General features: G+C 46.5%; 7 protein-coding genes across 7 annotated transcripts; 3 read left to right on the top strand and 4 right to left on the bottom strand.

Moving 5' to 3' along the window:
- SERLADRAFT_441871 (uncharacterized protein) lies at positions 1–2,186 on the top strand (the record flags this gene model as incomplete). Its single annotated transcript, XM_007322432.1, has 7 exons — positions 1–342; positions 391–480; positions 600–694; positions 740–810; positions 864–1,018; positions 1,059–1,078; positions 2,018–2,186. 7 exons carry the CDS (start codon positions 1–3, stop codon positions 2,184–2,186), a joined length of 942 nt encoding a protein of 313 aa, XP_007322494.1.
- Positions 2,187–3,325: 1,139 nt separating this feature from the next.
- SERLADRAFT_417754 (uncharacterized protein) lies at positions 3,326–5,161 on the bottom strand (the record flags this gene model as incomplete). Its single annotated transcript, XM_007322431.1, has 4 exons — positions 3,326–4,046; positions 4,122–4,303; positions 4,361–4,656; positions 4,716–5,161. The coding sequence occupies 4 exons, from the start codon at positions 5,159–5,161 to the stop codon at positions 3,393–3,395; spliced, it is 1,578 nt and encodes a 525-aa protein (XP_007322493.1).
- Positions 5,162–5,413: 252 nt separating this feature from the next.
- Positions 5,414–8,162, bottom strand: SERLADRAFT_476793 (uncharacterized protein; the record flags this gene model as incomplete). Its single annotated transcript, XM_007322430.1, has 11 exons — positions 5,414–5,633; positions 5,686–5,712; positions 5,765–5,819; positions 5,872–6,074; positions 6,134–6,278; positions 6,332–6,362; positions 6,413–6,524; positions 6,588–7,035; positions 7,088–7,436; positions 7,515–7,672; positions 7,744–8,162. The coding sequence occupies 11 exons, from the start codon at positions 8,075–8,077 to the stop codon at positions 5,486–5,488; spliced, it is 2,010 nt and encodes a 669-aa protein (XP_007322492.1).
- A 120-nt stretch (positions 8,163–8,282) lies between these two features.
- On the top strand, positions 8,283–9,285 carry SERLADRAFT_476792 (uncharacterized protein; the record flags this gene model as incomplete). The annotated part of the gene is made up of 1 exon (XM_007322429.1): positions 8,283–9,285. One exon carries the CDS (start codon positions 8,308–8,310, stop codon positions 9,247–9,249), a length of 942 nt encoding a protein of 313 aa, XP_007322491.1.
- Positions 9,286–14,960: 5,675 nt separating this feature from the next.
- On the top strand, positions 14,961–15,116 carry SERLADRAFT_399434 (uncharacterized protein; the record flags this gene model as incomplete). The annotated part of the gene is made up of 1 exon (XM_007322428.1): positions 14,961–15,116. A coding segment is annotated over one exon (156 nt), but the record flags the coding sequence as incomplete, so codon positions are not given.
- A 2,053-nt stretch (positions 15,117–17,169) lies between these two features.
- On the bottom strand, positions 17,170–19,609 carry SERLADRAFT_452617 (uncharacterized protein; the record flags this gene model as incomplete). The annotated part of the gene is made up of 6 exons (XM_007322427.1): positions 17,170–17,272; positions 17,363–17,590; positions 17,651–17,742; positions 17,794–18,600; positions 18,650–19,187; positions 19,239–19,609. The coding sequence occupies 3 exons, from the start codon at positions 19,466–19,468 to the stop codon at positions 17,797–17,799; spliced, it is 1,572 nt and encodes a 523-aa protein (XP_007322489.1).
- A 771-nt stretch (positions 19,610–20,380) lies between these two features.
- SERLADRAFT_441865 (uncharacterized protein) lies at positions 20,381–21,394 on the bottom strand (the record flags this gene model as incomplete). The annotated part of the gene is made up of 3 exons (XM_007322426.1): positions 20,381–21,109; positions 21,164–21,223; positions 21,275–21,394. 3 exons carry the CDS (start codon positions 21,392–21,394, stop codon positions 20,381–20,383), a joined length of 909 nt encoding a protein of 302 aa, XP_007322488.1.
- Positions 21,395–21,444: the final 50 nt, after the last annotated feature.

Genomic DNA, 21,444 nt, shown 5'->3' with positions numbered 1-21,444 from the left:
ATGGCGATCGAAAACTTACAGTCAGAATGGACAGAGTGGACCAATAACTACGACCTCACTCTAGATTCACTAGAAATGTATAGGTCGCCAAAGTTTTTATTCTATGACCCTCATAAGCCTCAGTGGAATTTGGAGCGCCTCATCCTTCACGAAGTCTTTTACCAGGTCAGCAACAAAGACCCCATCTCTAAGTTTATAGCAAATTGCAAAGTCACAATCTTACTTGTGGTCACCTATGCGCAGTATGGAAAAATCTTATTAGTTTGGAAAGAGAATTTAAAGGGTGGGGTTGAGAGTGGTGATTGTCTGCCTGACGATTCAGACATCAGTGTGATGGAGAAGGTGAGTATCAAACTTTTAGTCTTTCTCACTTTTGCTCTATATAAATAGGTTTTCTGTGCTGCAACCTGTCCAAAGAAGAGGGCCAAGAAGGCTGATGAAGATACTATAAGTAATGCAGTATTGCCAAAACGTGCACAGGTATGTACTGCTCCTGACATACTTTTAGGACTAATATTTGCTTTCAGTGTCGACCAGTTATTGCTTTTTCCAAAGCCGTAGCTACAATCTCCCAAGAGCAATCACAATGTTTGGCTTAGTCATCACAGGTGGGTGGGGTTGTTGGCAATGACAATGATGAAGACAGAAGTGAGGATGAGGAGGACTTTCATGTACCTAATGAGGAGGAGCTCAGGTGTGTTATTTTTGTATTGATTCTGTGCAGTAAAAGATGACTTAGGGATGTACACTCTATTCCCAGTACCTACGGCTACATTGAATTCACTCCTCAAGACGCCCTTGCCTTTCAACGTCAACAATACAGACAAGCAATCACGTGCAAGTCTGACAGTGGACTATAGTAGCAAGTCAATGCTTGGACCCCCCGGAAGCTTCAAAACCTGTCACCCTGTCTTCGTCAACAAGCTCTTTCCTACCCCCACTTTCCCTATTCAGACCATCATCTTCCTACATGGAGGAGATATTGTCACTAAACTGTGGTACTACCAGCTTCGACCTAGTACAACAAGTGCTTCAATATTGACTTCACCCTTGGGCAGGAAGCGGCTGGCTATCAAAGGTGAGTTAGCAAAAATGCTTATCAAAGCCAACTGCATGTATTGGGGGTGTAGTTTGATGAAAATAGTTTATCAATTCATCAGCAATTCTAACCGCAAAAAAGGTCCCACCAAACTCCCGCCTCCCACAGTACCTCGCCTGTGTATGGTCCATTCTGTCATTGCCGTGCCAGTTGTGCTGAGTCTGAAAAGTGCAGTGTACCTGCTGGAGGAGCGAATTGAGGGTGACTTTGTGAAGTATATCAACAACAATAGCACCTCACCTCGACTTGGCTTAAATGACAAGCAGAAGGATTGCTAAGTTTCTTTGTTTCATGCAACATGTCCAGTACCATCTCTCACATGGTTTGGCTTTCTTGTCTGATTTTCAAGGTAGTTCTTTTTCTCTTATGTCCTAATTGCACAACTTACTGAATTGTCGACTCCTTTTGCAGGTGCCAGTTTTCTGTTGACCAATTGCCAGGTGATCACAGCAAGGTGTTATGATAACACATTTTCGGACCTTTAACTTTCATTCTCCTCTTTAACCTTTTACTGTAGTTTTCACACTCCATGCCACGCGGCCCTTTTCCTTCTGTTCAAATTCCACCTTCTTGCACCGTGTTGCCTTTCTTTCTATTTTAGATACAAGTCTCTCATGCAGCGGAGCTGGTCACACAGGCTGCACCCTCTGACATCATCAGCCACTGCTTTATCAACTGTATAGTACAACATGTACAAACAACCTGTAGTTAGTATATATGGACATTGAAGTTTGATTTATGGTTAAGGTACACATTTTTCGATCAGACCCATCGGGATTTTAAAAAAAAATTGTTGCCGCGATACGGCAGTTCCAAAACTCGAAGTGTAACCATTCATCCACCACACAAATTTGGAATTGCTATGCAAGCTGAGCGCTCATAATGGAGTCTGTGCTCGCATCTCTGAAATTAGGGTAGGTCGAAGAAGCCGCCACATTGTCCAATCAGAGAGAAAGAACTAACTGCAAAGGTATCGAGAACGCTTGGCCAGCGTATCCCTGACATTGTCCCTGAGTGTCAACGTACAGGCGTCTTTGATAAGAAGAGACCGTTCGTGGCATTTATCCTTGAGAGAGCAACGTTTTAATAACTGTTCTCCACTGTGGGGCGTCTAATGGAAGCGATCGATTCAATAGGTATACTGCGCGTCAATGGCGGCCGATGAGAAGAGGCATGAAGACTCACGGAATTCCCATAAAAGCCTTTGCTCCTTGTTGTTGACAAAGGTTCTGATCATAGTATGTAAATAGAAGTAAGTCGTGCAGTTATAGTGATGCTATAGTGCAGACGAATCACGTCTGACGGCTAAGACCGACTTAACGCGCTATAAAACGAGGCTTGGGTCGAGACTTGGGGAGGATTGATGTTTATCGTCGGGTGCGATCATCTCGATAAGCACGTAAGTGTCGCAGAGGATAATCGCCCATTTCCGTGCTTGAAGGAGGCGTGTGCTATGCGTGCTGTACTCGAAAGAAACGTAGCAGCTGCGCAACAATAGAGCACAGGAAGCTCCAGCGGTGTCCGCCAAGGATGGAGCAGGAGCTATGCTATTAAAAGAGGTAATGATTATTAGCAGGCATGCCGCCGCCATAATTTGTATACGAGATGGCTACGACCACTGACGGGAAGCCACCATGACGCCCATCACCTTGAAGTATGAAACCAGGAAAGGATGCTCCGATTTGTGGCAAAATCGAACTACGCTCGCTGCCATGAGAACTGCCAAGTCCATTCTAAGCTATAGCTGTCAGAAGCCAGTGATGACTTCAGGTGATTGTCCTACTCGAGAAGACCATTCAGTCAGATCGCTCCAGGAAGTTCAAGTATATTCTGAAATGCGCATCGATTGCACTGACTTTTGAGACCTAGGAAGGAAACGATGACGAATGGTCCTTGCGGTCAGAATTTAGTGAAATGAAGAGACTCTGCGCAATACTAGCGATGACCCTTCAAGTTAAGCCGATTGCTTCTTTCTTGCTAAACATATACGCTGAGCCAAAGATATCATCAGGTTTGCAGTAAGCTTGGATTCAGCGTTATGTCGTTTTCTTGAAGTTGAGCCCGCTGAACTGGGCATAATTGTATCGCGCGTTGGAACTTGAATTTGAGGCCGTGACTGTGTAGACAGAACTCGGTGTGACCGCGCATCAGTTTGCGAATAAAAGATTGATATAGACTTGACTCAATTTCAGTCCACAACACCAGTACATAAAACTCAACCAAAGGACATTGACGCGTCCGGTTGAAAGACTCCCTCGCAAGCAGACGAATGCAACAGCCCGCTCCACCAAAATCAATCTTCAAACTCATCCATAGCGAGCATATTTCCATCCAGCTTTACCACCTGAATCGCATCCATCTCGTCGTCGACCGCCATCAGGGAATCTACATCCGACTCTGAGTTTAACTCCGTGTCCGCATCGTGGCCACTCGCAGGAGAATTCTCAGCTTCAACAGCGTTTTCGTCATTTTGCACCAAAAAGTCTAGACAACCCCGTAGGCAGCCACGCCATCGCACGGGGACTGAGCCTCCGACGTCAACGCCACTGATGACCCTCTCCCATGTGAACCTTTCTTCGGCATGCTTTATGAACACGCTGCCCCGGTGCTTAGGATTAGGACATACACCGACGCTAACGTAAGGCGACTGCTTGCGAGAACGGACATGAGAAGGACTCGAGGTGGGCGATAATGAGATGTGGGGTTTGAAGGTTCCTGGTACGCATGCCCCCAGCGTCTCTCGGATATTAGAGGGGATACAATCTTCCCACCATTCAGAAAGCGGGACACCATAATATTCTGAAAGAACAGTGGGTGTAGTAGCAAAACTACTGATTGGTGTGAGAAGCTTGCGATAGCACATTTCGCTTAAAGGCGGGATGGAAGGTACGAAAACAGAGGCAGAAGAGACGGCAGTAGTTGGGGGCCTTGCTAATTCTTCTTTTCGCTGCAGAAAGAAATGAGATATGGATCGGGAACGGCGGACTTGAAGAGCTTCCAGTCGCGGAGAAGCAGGTCTTACATGCGTGACAGAACGAGAAGGCTCTTGGAGAAATGGGTTCGGGTTCAGATACAGTTTATCTAGAGCAGGCATCTCACAAAGCTCGGATGGAAGATATGTGAGCTTGTTGTTGGATATGTTGAGCTCGCGTAAGCTCGAAAGATGAGATATATCTGACGGAATAGATGTAAGAAGGTTTCCGCCTGTTATACCGAGCATGAAGTTAGCATTTATCGAGTCATATTGACGCGAGGACTCACGAAGAATAAGAACAGTCATCTTTTGAAGAGAAAATAGTTCGCGGGGTAGATTGCTGATTTGATTTCCGGAAAGGTAGAGCTGGAGTTCATGCCTTTCTTTCCCAGATTCGACAATGGACTTTATTCTTCCGAACGAACGAGTACGAGACGAGCTACTCTCTGTCCCAGTGCTGACACGAGAGAAGGAGCGAACTGCGGTTGCATCGACGATGTTTACCTGCTCCGATTTCTCGGATGTGTTGAAAAAGTTGGAAAGGTCAGCAATTGACGGAGGGATATATGTCAATTGTTGATTACTGTGAACTGGATGATCAGGAGAACCAATAAGTGTATACTAAGATGAAACGACAGACACCTGAGGTCAATGGCACCGATACCCGTGCTGAAAGGCTTCTCGAGAGCGTCATCCCATATTTGTTCCTCACGGCTTAAGTTGCGTGATACCTGACGAGAAAAGGAGCTACTTATAGGAGAACCATTACCACGGAAGAAGTCATCATCTTCACTCTTATGTGTAAGCTTGGGGACACGGTAATATCCTAGTGACGGTTTGGAAGTGAAAGCCTGCGGTGGAGTTACCGGAGGTGTTTCCAGCTTCTTCTCGTACTGGGGAGGACGCCTGTTTGCTTTAGTAGAGGCTGCGAAGGGGTGCAAGACATGTCCAGGTGTAGCTGGGGGTGAATCGAGGACTATTGGTTGTAAACTTGGAGAAGATAAGGGCGATGAATCAACAGGACCGAACGCTGGTGAAGAGGACGGCGATGGGTTCGCAGACGACGAGGGCGTACGATAATAAACCATGTTCAGACAATTATTAGATATTTATTGGGATTTGAGATAGTTGATTTCTGTATGTGTGAGGATGGAAACAAAAGATAAAGTGAACGCGAACGTGGTAAAAGGGTTTTATATGTTTTTGAGATTAAAGCTGGGGTTTGCTAGTCCTTTACCTAAAGTAATAAACCATAGCTGTCACGTGCACTTGACGCGTATCGTGTATCCAGTCGCGTCGCGCGAAGATACCACCGACACATATAGTAGTGACGAAATTCCTTTTAAAACTTCCATATATGCATTCCAAAATACTTGATCTCTGGTAATAATACAAAAACTGGTCTCTCCTGTCTACCTCGGCATTTCGCTGTTTAGTGGTGGAGCTCCCCGACCAGCAAGCACTATGTCATTGAGGATCACATTATTCTCTGTGCGTTTGTAGGTGCGGATGGTCTCTCCATAGTCTGAAACCTCATATACACGGAACCTTCGGTCGAATCTGGGGGGAATTTTCAGCTAGAAACACTAATTACAATTGACAAACTGCTCACCCAACTTTCCCGTATCCTGAATATGATCTAGAGAACGAATCAATTTACTTTTGTCCTGGGGACGGATGTAACGGCTTACCCTCCACCTCCAAAGCATAACCAGACATCTTTCACCCGCTTGCAATCCTCGGTAACTGGAACCTCCATCAGCCTTTTACCAGCTAAAACGTAAGATGGGCAACATACTGTGACAGTGACCATTCCCGACGACCTTAACTTCAGGAATACTTGCACTAGCTCGGTGATCACTCTCCAGAGCTGTCAACAAACCCTTCTCGAAGAAGCCATCGCTCTTCTTGGCAGCACCAGGTCCCTCGAGCCCATGCAATCCATAATCCAATAGCTGGCCTGTACGAGTGTCCCTGTCAGGAGTGGAGTACGACTCTTGCCTGAATACCAAATTCAGGTGTCACCAATGGTAACATAAATGTGAATAAAAATAACACACAAAGGTATATGGAAAAACACCATTGCATTGGGTTTTGCAAGCTTACGAGTTTCTGGTGTCAGCTGGTCAGATTGGCGTTCCCAGATGCCATCGAAGTCGTTGGTTGTATCTGGTGTGAATGGACGCTCAATTGCATCGATGGTACCTGTAATATAACCCCTTCAGAAGATGTCCTGCTAATAAAGTAGGTTTACATACCAGACTGTTGCAGGAACCAGTCCACTTGGTCCTGCAAGGAACATCAGGCAACGTTGGAAAACTTACATGCAGGGAACTTACTTCATGTATCCAGTCATACTCCGTCGGTGTAAAGAAGCCGAACCAATCCAAGTATCCCTTCGAATATGATCCAGAGTCCAGGAAGTACAGAGTCAGTAGGTGTGTCATTGATCTATGATTGAAAACGAAAAAGTTAGATATGGGCTGGCATGTATGGTAGATTCTGGGACTTAACGCATCGGCACTTTTAACTTTGAGGACATAATTGCCAACTCCATGTATGTCCTTTGGACCTCTCTCAACAAGGCTATATGGCAGTGCCTGCATCATCCTAACTTGCTCCTCCTTCACATCACCATTTTCCTCGTCGTGATTCCCAAATATTGCCGCCCATGGGATGCCTCGGTCCGTTACTGCAGTGGCGAATTTGGCTAGAACAGACTTTGGATCCCATGAGGTTCCTTGACCATTCAGCTGATCCCCTGAAAATACGACGAGATCTGGCTTTTCTTCGTCTATAACCTGACCAAGGAGTGTATTGGTCAGATTGTCGGAGCTGGCGCATGGTTCAATCGTTGTATCTCTACAACTTCCACGAGAAACAGAGTAATGCAAGTCGGCAATTTGAAGAACCTTGAACCTCCCATCTTTTGAAAAATGGAGCGGAGGAGCTTTCGGGACGGCTGAAAGGCATTCTTGTGAGAACATAAGTGTAAAGACCAGAAAAAGACATACGCTTCACGCCTCTACGATATGTCATCCAGACGCTCTCAAGTCGACCTTCTTGCTCTGGTGTAATAGCAGGTTCGAGCTTCTCGAAGCCATACCAAGGTCTGTCTTCCCCATATAGAACATCTACTTCAGTGACAAGTTGTTGTTTCTCCTCTGCTGACATCTCACGCAAAGTCTTTCCAGTACGATACCACAAATAGATTGGGTCTGTGCGCATGACACCATCTCTGACAGAGTGATCTACCTTGACCCAGGGGTCCGTCAGGGGGGTGGGTGATTCGCCAGCTGGAAGGAGCTGGAAGTCAGTAACCAGAGGGATGTCAAGACGGCGTGTGCGTCTATAGTAAATGTTCTGTTTGGTATGCGAATGACGATAAAGGCAGAGATAAGATCACCAGTCCTCTTGGTAATAACCACTGAATATACGAACCAGAGACCAAAGGCCAGACTGCTTGTTAAGGTCTCGCTCTACACGGACCCATTTACCCTTGATAGCATCTTGCTCTATGGTTGTAGAAGGTGCGCATATATCGCCAACAAGGTCGGGTGGGAACATGCACCGGGTGACGGCGATCTCAGAGACTTTTAATATCAGGTTAATAAATGGGACATGAGGTTAGTCAATATTATGACATCTACTAGACACACGATGCACGCACGGCCAGTATCATGTGGAAGCAATGGCGCCCATACATCCAATGGTAGACTGCCACCGTCAGCTGTTTGGTCCTGAGAAGTCGAGACGTTCCACCAGTCCACGCCAGAAACTTGACCCGGTGTCGAGCTACTGTCTGTAGGCAGTTGTTCGTAGTCCGTCATAGAGATAACATCCCATGATTGCCATCCTAGCCGCTGTATTTCTCCTGGTCCTGTAGTTGGCTGGTATAAAATAAATATGAAGGTCAACAAGCAAGAGAAGCCAATAACTAGTGCCATCGGGGCAAATATTGCCCTCAGAAAGCGGAAAAATCGAAAAATAGAGAACGCAGCCATGTTGGCCCGTTGATCCTGAGTAAAAGAGCGATTATATGATGGGGTTATACGAATCCAGTCAAGGTGGTGGTTACAGATAAAGCTCAAGGTGAGCGGAAAGCAGGTAGAAGAGTCCTGTAAGCCAGGTGGCGGTGTCGCACCCAAAACCTCACGTGCAACCACGTGGAGAAATTTCCTCTACTGCTCAGACCCGACTTTTGCGTCCAACCGCAAAAGTAGAAAAGCTTTCAATGCTGTCTTTGACTCGAGTTTTCCGTCGTCTGTACGCGACTACAGTCCCAGACGGTGCTTCTGCACTATCAAAGCATGCTGCAGCTGCAAGGGAGCAATCTACTCCCCATGCTGTCCGTCTTCGCCGTCTACGAAAACAGGATGCATTCAAACCTCCCTCAGGCAGCGACCTTACTCCGTCAGAATTTTCTCGATACCAGCGTTTCCTTGCAAAAGGCGAGCTTGTCAAGGAAGACGGGAATGAACTTACAGAAGGCGAGTGGCTCGGAAGGTTAAATGAGCGGCGGACGAGGTTGCGAGGTCTGCAGTACAAGGAGGAGAATGGGACAAAAGAACTCAAAGTCGTCGGACAGAAAATCTATCTTCCAAACATTGTATTTCGCATGGTTCGTAACCATACCCCAACGGGTCAGCCATACAACCCCTACGAAGCAACCTTTCGCATTCCCCAGTCAGTGACCAAGACTGACGTTCGGTCGTACTTGTCCGCCGTCTATGGTGTCAAGACGACCTATATTCGTACCACTAATTATCTGTCTCCTATATATCGTGACCCTCACGATGGTTCTTGGACGCGTACAAAGTCCTACAAGACATATAAGCGTGCCGTAGTGGGGTTGGTTGACCCCTTCTACTATCCGTTGGCAATGGAGGATATGGACGAAGGAGCGAGGAAAGAGCGACAGAAATGGCTGGAAGAGAAATTCGCCTTGTCCGCACTCAAGCGGTGGAGGAGATATGAATATTTGCGGATGACCAAAAAAGGGAGCAAGAATTGGAGGTTCACTGGTTATGTGCGGAGAGATAAAATCTTGAAAGAAGTGGCAAAGCGGAGGCTTAGAACAGTCAGGGAAACGGAACAGATACAGATCAAGATGGATGCTATGCGGACACAGGGCGTCCCCATCGTTAGAAGTCGGCAACGCAAGGTATCTACATAGGCCACTACCAAGTTCAGAATATGCTGTTGCTCCCGTACGTCCACAATATTACCACTTTGATATAATTTTTTGTGTTACAAGCGACCAGATTCTGGCATGTGAGATTGCAATTTCACCATTCAGTGAACTAACAACTTGAAACTGAAAGAATGAGAGGGTGAAATCCCGATGCCCTCATACCTACGAGGCAATGGGATATGGCTTCAAGTGTCTCGGTCTCTGCACATGAGCAGGGGCGAATGAACGTCAGAAATGGCAGTTACACGTGCACCACGTCTTCCTACATCTTATTCATCATGTTTTGAATTCATGATCTTCAATATCCGATGGGTCACAACTTTGCCACTGTACCCCTTCAGCTTCGAACTGTTGTACTTCTTGTACATCCCGTCAAGTCCAGGTATCAAATTGACGCATGCCTGTCCAACAGGATTTATACCATAAGGCTTGAAATGCCTCTGATTGCCCACCCACCGTCGTTCCATAGGATCCACTTGTTCAAGGCCAGTAATGGCTATGACTGCGGGTACATTCTTATCACATAAGACCTCGTAGAAGTGGTTTTCGTGATTCTACCATCACGTATATAGAAAACCAGCCGAATGCCGCCAGAGTTCTCAAGACGATAAATAAGGTCACGCACTTTGACGATGGCATCCAAATGTTCCTGTCCCTCTTCTCCGATTTAGATATCGTAGCTGCGAGACTTCATGGTACAACCATGAGCACTGCTGAATATATCGACAATATTTCCGCCGATGTTGGTAAGTGAGCTTTCCCCCGCTCCTTTTCCTCCGAAGATTAAATCATCGTTGACAAGATTGGACCTGGTGCATTCCATTTTAGCACCAATATATATTAGACTTAGCTGTCAAACTTGACAGGAGGATTCTCAAATAAATGTCGAATCGCAAGAGTCGCGATGCAATCAAGGTGCTGGGACATCAGATATCTTCACCGAAACCTAGGTCAAGTTGCTCACTCCGCATATTGTCCCCAGTTTCTATCATCGACCAGAAGTGAATTAAGGCATAACCATCCACAGTTGATTTTGGGGTGTCTTCTCTCTGGTGGTGATAAGACACTGGGAGGGATGAGACTGGCAGAGAAACAATGGATCTTTCAATAATATAAAGTTCCCCTGATTACAACGGCGAAACTTGTAAGCTGTAAGGTTAAAACACGTACTCAAGTATGGAGCTAAAACGCCAAAATAAATGGAGCACGTATAAAAATCAGTCAGATTCGTTCACGAAAACATCAGTCGAGTTGCCCAACGGGTCGTGTTTCATTTCTATCACCATTGCAAGTCGAGCCTGACTGATATCCTCTCCCGCGGTGATGAGATGCTATGAGTGGTAGGACTGACTCTGGCACTGTCGGTCCGCATGTAGGGAGGGTGCTCGTGGAAAAAGACCACGTCAAGTCGCTCCATAGTAATCGGTCAAGACACTCGCTCAACAGATTGTGTTTGATTGCGGAGATGGAGATACAAGCAACGCCAATCCTCTCTCATAATCATAGTCAGACCATTATGTATGGCACTGCTTCAACACCTTTACTACACAAGCCATAAACAGTCTCAGTTACTACACTTGTAAGTCGTAAAGCCGGAAGACTTACTGACTCGAAGTATGGTCGATACGCAAGGAAAGAGTGCTTATGGTAAGAGTACTACTAACAGTAGCGCTGTGGGTCTAGGGTAATATTCAGACGCCCATGCTTGCGTGATCCAGCGCACCAAATAGCTGGCAATGGGCATGTAATGCCTCGAGGCATATATAATATCATGATGAACATATTAGCTCTGGTAGGTGGGAAGGATGCGATGATCTTTCTTACTGTTTATAGTAGATGATATGACAAATGCATTCTCACGACGATAATCCCAGTGTTCTCTGGACTCGGGCCACTGTAAAGCGAACTGTAAGTGTTTCCTTGCATAGTACATAGAACACACGGATCCCAAGCATACATTCATGCTCCAATGTCCACACCACCACCACCCCCATACTCAACGCAAACTTCTAAACGCGAAAATCCTCCTGCAGCCTCAGCGGCTCCTGCGAGTTCTTCGCGAAGTGAGCGTAGTGGCCGGTCAAACTCACATGTAAGTTCACTGGAATGTATGTCTTCATATTTGCTTTATATTATTTCACATCATAGCCCGCAGTCGAATCCGCTGTAACGCGACTTTTGGTGGCCATTAAACAACTCTTGGAATCACTTACGCTATGGAGTACATTGAAGATGTCAGAGGATCAAGTCAGTGATGTATATGTTCGTTTGGGCAATGATTTCAATGCCGCAGTGGCAGCATTTGGTGCCTTTAATATCGATATGTCGTGCGTAATCATGCCTCCTGGCTTACACGCACCCTCTCTAAGTATAACACAGAGACCTCATGGCGGTGCCAGAGGACTTGCGTGAGGTCCTCGAAGTTTGTCTTTCAGAGGAAGCAACAGCAGAAAACCTGGCGATTTATCTCCCCAAAGTGCGTGAAATTATAACAAGCCTTTTGCAAGGCTTGCGAGGGAAGCAGTCGATGTATCGACGAATAGTGTCCGACCATCGGCACCGGTCAGAGCAGTCGACACATTCACGCACTGATAGTCGCTCCTCGCGCTCAGAGAAGAGTTCACGTCGTGATGGGGAAACAAAGCATCGATCTCAGTTATCGCGGAGTACTGTGGATGAAGAACGCATTGCCGATAAAGATAGCATCTCAAGGAGAAGCGCACAACCTTCAGGAAAGAAGAAGGAGGGCACGCCCCAGGTCGTGCCATCCTCTCTCTCAGAAGAGAAGCCTACGGATGTACCAGGAAGAGCTGTCGTGGAGAGTGGGACACCCGTTATCACTACAAGGGCGTCGTTACCCTCGTCACCACGTCCCACAGAACGCACCTCGACTCCCAAATCTAACACATATCATCCATCTCTTGGTTCTATTGAATCATCATCTTCATCTTCTGAAACACTTGTAACGTCAGCGAAGGCGACCCCAAAGCCTGTGGAGAAAGACTTACCGCCAACCTCCCCCACGCAAGCTGCTGTACCTGTACCTTCCTCAGTCAAGCGCTATTCCCTCGTGGATAAGCCCATGTCACCGCCCACAGTTGTGATAGAAGAGCCAGAAATGATACAAGAAGATTCTCCTGTTATCGAGCGTGTAGACTCGGGATCTCCCCCTGAGACACCGCCACTAGATTCGCTTCAAGCGCCTGGGATGGCTTCCTCGTTAGCTGCGCTGAAGAAAAGCGATACCCTCGCTCGGCGTGCATCGAAGCGTTTCTCAACGTATAATATATCGAAGATGACCGGCAGTTCAACCACACGGGAGCGATCCACGAAAAACTCAAATCGTCGCTCATTGGCTGCATCATCTGCACTAACTCCAGGCGATTTGGCGGTATTAACGGAGGTCGATGAATCACCATCAGAGAACATAAGGCAGAGCATCCTGAAATCAAACAGATCTCAGTCACGTACACCTTCTCCCGCGATCGAACGCGAACCCACTCCGCCAGTCCCTTCGCTTCCCACATTCAAGGCTCCAACTTTTGTCCCGGAACCAGCTGCAACCCCTCCCCCTCCAGAGCTTAATGATCTGCCCAGAAACAAATCTGCAGAAAGAACTGTCACTTTTGGAGGGTCTTTGGAACGTATAGTAGAGTCGCCTTCCCGATCGTTTGATGTTTTCCTTCAATTGGGTCGAGAGGTGAAGAAGGTATCGATCGAGCCCGGCATTACATTTTCATCGGTCCGGATGTTGTTTGTTGATAAATTTACTTACAACCCTGGTCTCGAAAATTTTCCTGCCATCTATATTCGTGACCCATCCAGCGGTGTCCAATATGAACTAGAAGATATGGATGAAGTAAAGGAGAAGTGTCTCCTTTCTCTCAACATCGAACGTGAGTCATTTACATCATTTTTCTTATCAATGCGCCCATCTAAACCACACAAACAGCACTTGATCAGATTAAGCAACACATCGATTCTCAGATATCCGGTCTTTCCCAAGATATAAAGGAACTCAAATCTACCATTTCGAGCAACCGCCGTTCTTCAGCTATTCAACCAATTGTTGCCCATGACTTTGCGGAGAGCACACCAATCGCTGACCGTCCATCTGATAAACACTTTCAACATGTTGCCCGCCGGCTTTCTCGCATTGTCGGTGACGCTCATTTCGACTCGAATCCGTTCATTCCTCCCCAAATGACTGGCCAGTCACTCCAGCTCCAGCCACAGATGACTGGAGCTTCCATGTTATCTGAGTACTCTACCCGTGTCGTCACTGATCTGAAGACACAATTTGACGAAGTACAAAACCTCCGCCGTGATCTAGGGATCATGCGGCAGCTATACACCGATTTCATGAAGCAAACAAAGGAATCCCTCGGGACGTTGCGCAATCAGACGCAGTCGGTCAAGCAGCTTGCTACTACTAACGTGGGAGGTGCTCGTGCATACATTGACTCTGGCAAGACCAAATTGGATACTCGCAGCCAGAATGTGCTGACGAAGGTGGAGGAACTTCAAGATATGATAGAAGGATTGAAGGATGATGTATTGAAACGGCACGTGAATCCTAAACCTCAGCTTCTGAAGTCCGTACAAGAAGATACCGCCACTACTGCTGCAGAGCTAGCTAGCTTGAAGGAGCATATCAAGACCATAAAGCCAATGTGGAAGAAGACTTGGGAGGAAGAATTGCAGAATATTGTTGAAGAACAAGGATTCCTCAGTCACCAAGAAGAATTCCTAAGTGATCTTCTTGACGATCACAAGGCAGTAGTCGATATTCTTACTCATATAGAGAAAGTCATATCGATTCGTGGCACCACTCCCGGACGCATGAATCGTGGCCGTGGCTTCAAGCCATTACCTGTAGACGAAGGCCATGGCGGATTGACCACCGTAATGATGGAAATTAGAGGTGCTTCTGTGGACCCAGAGCGACGGATGAAAGCTATCGCTGCTAACCAGAAGAACCGCGAGAAGGAACTGGCCAGTCGTTCGGATGAATTCCAGGATGAGTTGGTAGGATTTGTGAGCGGTAAGAAACTCAAGCTGACGGGCGGGGCGGAAGAGGTGGAGCGTGTACGACAGAAGAGGAATGAAGTTACTCTCAAGGCCATGTTTAATGGCCCTCCACCCTCTGCAGATGCGAAACCACTAACACCATCTTCCACTGGTGGATTCTGAGTTCGGACCATTGTAGACTTCGTGTCGCCATCCCAACCTTGCCTTAACCTTGCCAATAATATATGGACTTCGCGACTTCAGATCTTCCATGGACATCCATTAATACCTGATGCCAGCGATATAAAGCTCGTGTGTAATTTGCTTTACTCCATCGTATGCCCGCCTGTATATAGTACAGATACCACCCCATATCCCGCCTTTGTAATGGAACACTGCTACTACGAATACACTCATCAAACACAGTCCACGTAAGCCTGAGCCGGCCCCATCTCAATCCACTATACATTTCTTTCTGCCATATTGGATTCCCATGATATTCATACATACAATCGATGATTTGACATTGACAACAGATAAGATCGATAGATAAAAACGTTCATAGACGGTCGTGACTGAGACTATTCAGTCTCCAGCGATTTGCGGATAGACGACAGGCGGTGATGCCATGGTGAAGGGATATCCCTATCAATGACATCAGCTAGAGAGAACGAGTGGGATAGTACGATGTTTACATTACTCTCGCACGCTGGCGCCTTGGTCTGACAACCTCTCCCGGAATGCGGATATGTCGAGGTGTAAAAAAGATATATGAGAGTTTGAACAGCATAATGGCATTCGTTATATCAGCTTTCAACCAGGTGCCGGGGAAAATATAAATATGCTTTCATCGCGTATCCCATTGTACAGTTCTTATACTTTTCCGAGACCTGTGCTCTGCACTGTACCACTGTTACCGAAGCCGGGACAAAAGCTGTCCACAATAGAGCCAAGAGAAGTGGCACAAAAGGAAAAGTTCAAAGGGCCAAACGCGAATAAACAGAATTCTAGATTAGGAAGGTATTGTAGATGGTAAGTAATCCACCCGCGTGCCGGTCACCAAGGCAAAATGAACAAAGAACGAGCAAAAAATTTGACAAGGGCGAGATTCGAACTCGCGCCCCGAAGGACCAGATTGATATGCATCATCCAATGATGTGGTCTCCTTAGTCTGGCGCCTTAGACCGCTCGGCCACCTTGCCATGAAAACACGTCCGAATATTTGATTTATAATGGGAACTGTGAAATCCTGTGTTACGGATAAGGCCATGGAGTCATTAAAGTGACGGCGCTCAGGTCCATATCTAAATGATATAGATTGTTTGACCATCGGTTTATACGTATCAACTATTAGATGAAATCTGGCTCTGGCGGATATACAATACCATGTTCCTTCTCCCATGTTCCTTGCCAATAATTCAAGCGTCTCATGAGGTTAGCCCAGTCTTCTTCAGTAACAACTCCATCCAACCACTCGTGTTGAATATCGAGGTCTTCTACTCTTTTCCAACCCCGTTTCAGGTACTCGAGCGACTCTTTCCGCCAACCTTCTACGAATTTCTTTCCATCGTCCGGTAAAGCACCATGCTTTTGGAGATAAGTGATCAAGTTATCTTGATAGTCGAAGGTGGATCCTTCAACCATGCGGTGACCGATGTAATATGGGTCATAGCCACGTGAATACAGGTCTTCTTCAATATCCGCCAGCTCCCGTAGCAAGTCTTCGCGATCCGGGAGTAGGCTTGCATTAGCGATCGCATGGGCGACGTAAATACTTTGAGCAGCGTCTGAGGGACAATTTGCAACGAGTATAGGAAGGCCAATGAAAGATAAGGCATTGGTGGGATAATAAGGTGATAAGGAGAAGACATGCTGATGGAGGGGGAAGAGATATCGCAAGTTCGTTACCAAGCCTTTCCGGTAGGTCTTGTTAGAATGCGCATTGGGTTTGACTGCGAGCTCGTTGCCTTCCTCTAGAAAAGGTATTCGAAGGTCGTACCCCGTCCCAAAAATGATGACGTCTACGTCAGAAACGGCAGACCCATCCACAAAAACTATGGCTGTCGAGGTGAAGTGAGATATCTCCGGTTTGACAACCAAAGAGTCTGTCACTACCGGGGGGTTAGAGGTATCGCGAATGGAATGATACGTCTGTTTATAATATCAATACACGCACTATTCCCTGCCTTTATAAGCAACGTACTCTTCTGGCTTTTATACACACTTGGGACGCAGCATCCCGTCCACTGGCACCAGAGCCTACCACTACCACACTACGGTTCGTAAATTTCTCCGGCTCTCGATACCATATCGAATGCAACATTTCTCGCTTGGGTCCATCCACAGGGCTATTTCTGAGCCATGCATCCTGGCCAGCGAACTGGGGTGTATGGGGATAATGGTTGTGCCCATTAGCAACCACAATGTGGTCGTGTGTTCTGATTATCTTGTTGTGGTTATGATCGCGAAGGACAACATTCCACACCCCATTCGTTGAATTTCCTGTCCACGAAGACGATAAGACTGTATGGTTTAGCATGATATGGGGCATTAAATTGTAATGGTTTGCATAATCCTGATGGTATTGTTCAACGTGTTCATGACTAGGATAAAGGGGAGTATTAGGTGGAAAGGGAAACCCGGGATAGGTCATAGTCGGAATCGGCGTGTTTGTATGGAGAAGGGGATACAATGGAGTTTCAGGCAATTCTGGAGGTCGCGCGGGATTGGGATCTGGCAGCCTATAGCAGTTTAGAAGATATCAACGCAGTTATATTGCTAACACGAACCATATGCCTCCTACATCCCGACGCTGTTCATACAATACTATATCCCAGCCTTTTCTTGCGTCTTCCGGCAAGTCCAAAAGCGACTTCAATATCGCCAATCCAGCACTCCCAGCACCAACTACGGCGACCGATTTCGAAGGAGTGTCGACCTCCTGCACATGGCTCGCTGGGGGAAGCAAAAGCGACGCGATGACTGAAAAGACGGCCTGTCGCAGATTTACCATCGTGAACAGAAAAGTATAGGTATCACAAACGAGTCATGCAAGGATACAGAACGAATTGAATCAGCAACTCACACCTTGCTGCATTTAAAGCATTATGTAGTAAGGCGGACTCAGCGAGGCTGAACTCATCGTGAGATACGATGGCGTGCTACCTTGAGATGCCTGCACCATAAAGGTATTGTTTCTGACTGGGATAAACGTTAGCCACCGGGAACGTTGTGGCCTACCAGAAATACCCAGATGAACAGATACGTCCACATACTATCAGCTTCTTTGGCTGAGTGAGAACTTCGATCGCGTCTATAGGGCCCGAACAAGTCACACGCCCAACATACGCAATTATACGAAACTATGACATACGATAAGTACATGGTCAAAGGCGGTAGGATCCACATCATAATTCCAGTTGGCATTAGATTTCACATGAAATCTCAATAATGACAGGTACGCGTCTAGATGAGTCATCAGTTAGTAATTGACACTGCATCGAGTTTATAACGTACATATTAATAAGAAATGAGCCCTGCAGGATATACCAGACCATGTTCTTTCTCCCATCTACCTTGCCAGTCATTTAAGCGTCTCAAGAGACCCGCCCAGTCTTCTTCAGTTATAATTCCACCAAGCCATTCGGGCTGAGTACCCAAGTCTTCCACTCGTTTCCAACCCCGCTTGAGGTACTGGAAATCGGGCGCCTCTCGCCGCCAACCCTCTACAAATTTCTTCCCGTCCTCTGGTAAAGCACCATGCTTCTGGAGATATGTTTTGAGATTATCTTGATAGTCGAACTGGAACCACTTCAGTAAGCTGTGGCCAAGATAATATGGATCATAGCCAAGGGAATATAGGCGCTTTTCAGAAGCCGCTAGCTGTTGAAGCAAGTCTTCCCGATCTGGGAGCAAGCTTGCATTTGCGATCGCATGGGCAACATAGACACTTTGAGCGATGTTCGATGGACAATGTGAAGTATTTCTGAGAAGACCAATGAAGGCCAAAGCATTTGTGGGATATGATGGTGACAAAGAGAAGATATGCTGATGCAGAGGAAAGAGATATCGCAGGTTTGTAACCAAGCCTTCCCGATATGTTTCATTGGTATGCGCCTCAGGTTTGACTGCGAGCTCGTAACCTTCCTCCAGAAAGGGTATTCGAAGTTCATATCCTGTTCCCAAAATAATAAAGTCTGCATCAGAAACGATAGACCCATCCACAAAAACAATGGATGTCGAAGTGAAGTGAGATATTTCTGGCTTGACAATCACGTCAGTCACCACAGGGGGAGCGGAATGATTGCGGATTGAATGATATGTCTATCAGAAGATCAGTACACAGTCTTCACTGCTGTTACAATCAACGTACTCTTCTAGCCGTTAAACACACTTGAGAAGTCACATCTTGTGCACTGTTGCCAGAGCCTACAACTACTACGCTGCGGTCTCTGAATCGCTCTGGTCCTCTGTACCAAATCGAGTGCAAAATTTCTCGTTTTGGTCCATTCCGAGGGCTGCTTCTAAGCCATTTATCCTGACCAGTGAACTTGGGTATGCGGGGAATGTGGTTGTGTTCATTAGCGACTATAAGATGGTCGTGTTCTTTAAGTATCTTGTTGCGATTATGATCCTGAACAACAACCTTCCACACTCCATCCGTCGAATTGCCTATCCATGAAGATGATAAGACTGTATGGTTCAGCCTGATATACGGCACCAGACTAAAATGATTTGCATAATCTCGGTGGTATTGTTCAACGTGCTCATGGCTCGGAAATAGGGGCGTGTTGGGTGGAAAGGGAAATCCGGGATAAGTCATGGTCGGAACCGGTGTATTTGTATGAAGAAGAGGATATAAGGGAGTTTCAGGCAGTTCTGGGGGTTGTGCAGGATTGGGATCCGGCAGCCTATTGTGAGTGATTTAAAGATAATCAATCCAGTACAGTAATAAAACGAACCATATGCCTCCCACATCCCGACGCTGCTCGTACAGGACTATATCCCAGCCTTTCCTTGTGTCCTCCGGTAAGTCCAAAAGTGACTTCAGTATCGCCAACCCAGCACTCCCAGCGCCAACGATGGCGACTGACTTTGTAGGCGGATCAACCTCCTGCACATGGCTAGCGGGAGGTAGTAGGAGGGATACGATGATTGAAAAGCCTGAGATCGCCTGTCGCAAGTTTACCATAGTGAATCGCAAAACAGTATCAAAATGAAATGCGATAAGTGTAGAATGAACTGAACTACCACTAGCATTTAAGGAGGAGAATGAGCTTCTGGCCTGGATAAACGTGAGTTGCACCTCGAAAGTTACAGGAAATGGCCTACCAAAGAAAATCGCGTGTTGTGGTCTCATATATGTCCACATGGTACTCCATTTGCTGAAAGAGCGTAGGATCCTCTTACAGGATTCCACTTGGCACTGGCATTTTACGTGTCGACAGGAGATATTAGTGCAATAGTCATTTGCTGACAACTGTATGTAACCGCGAGACTTCAAGGAGTGCATTGTGCATCCGTTTGCGAAGGACGTTAAGCTCGTTCACCTTGTCTAGGATAAATAATCAGCGTGCATACCGGTAGCACAACACTAAAATGGGTCCCAAATGAATCTCTGTTATCTATCGTGAAATAACAGTCAACCGTGACATCTGCCCACTCTTAGACTTGGAACTTGATTTATTCTCCTCGGCCGCCACTCTACGTCCTAGTCGGTCCAGCAGCGACCTCAGCTCCTGCACTTTTTGAAATCCTTGATTGAGCCCACCCCTCTAGATAGGATCACAGGGCACTGTTTGGACTTAGATTGGAGGGTTTGGACCATAGGACCCCGGGCCAGGCCCGTGACCGCGGTGGGCGGGAACGGGAATTTGTTTGCTTTTGAATTCAGAAGCTATCGCCCTCTAAGTACTATTACTAGTAACCGGAGTTACTCGTCAGCCAAGCATTTGCTATGGTAAGCTTTTATTTTTGCTCAGAAATCTCAGTAAACTAACGATTTTATGTTACAGCAGTAATCATCTTCTAAACTCGAACACCATATGGTCTGTACCGCAAATTCACAGATCTTCGTGGTCTGCCTGCTCTTTGTTACCGTTACCTACTTTTCTTCAACCCTGGCTGCATCAATTTTCGACAGTCCACATTTCTTCACCAACGCGTTTTGCATGTCGTTCCGCGATGGGGGATGTGAACTTAAGCTCCGAATAAACTTCGCAACTCGTACAAACCAGTTGTGTCTTCCTACGTTATATCCCAAATCCTCACAATGCCTCAACAGCAATTCCCGCACCTTCAGCTTCAAAATGTTTAACTTCTCCTCGTACAGCCTGTCAAGGTCAGGTATCGCAGTGACGCATGCCTGTCCAACAGCAGTTATACCATAAGGCTTGAAATGCAAATGATTGTCCGTCCACCATCGTTCCATAGGATCCGCGTGTTCAAGGCCAGTGATGACCATCACAGTAGGGACTCCCTTATCACATAAGACATCATCGAAAAGCCTCCAATTCTGATGTATGGTCTTCGTGATTCTACCCCCACGTATACAGAAAACCAACAGTTGAATGCCGCCAGAGTTCCCGAGGCGATCAATAAGGTCGTATGCCTTGGCGATGGCTTCCAGATGCTCATTTCCCTGAATTTCGGGCCCATTCAGACCCATAGTGTCGAACAGTTGTAAGTTATTCGCTTCAATTTTGATGTCGTAGCTGCGAGACTCCATGGTACAACCATGAGCTCTGCTAGACGTATCGGCAATGTTTCTGCCGGCAATTAGGTTGGCAAGGGAGCTTTTCCCCGCTCCTGTTCCTCCAAATATTATGATATTCTGTTTTTAGTGATAATGTGATTGAGGCTTTATGCGATGTATCATTTTACTTACCTTTCTTCCTTCACCAGAGATAACTTCCTCCACATCAACTTGCACTGGATACTCAAAGACCTACAAGGTGTGATCTTTGGGTGTCTATGCATATTGTACTCAATGGCTGACCGTTTCATAGTCATTGCATCGGTCTTTGGGAGTTAGAATATCCTGCAGGTGCATCCATTTCATCCGAACATCAGTAACCGTGAGGAATAAACTCACACGTCCCGCCTGGCTGGAGCTCATTTCAAGAGTAGTTGAGTGAGGTTGATGAAATGGAAGGGATGTGTCTGTTG

The sequence above is a fragment of the Serpula lacrymans genome (genome assembly GCF_000218685.1).
Source record: "Serpula lacrymans var. lacrymans S7.9 unplaced genomic scaffold SERLAscaffold_13, whole genome shotgun sequence".
NCBI lineage: Eukaryota > Fungi > Basidiomycota > Agaricomycetes > Boletales > Serpulaceae > Serpula > Serpula lacrymans.
This window is presented reverse-complemented; position numbering and strand designations above follow the sequence as displayed.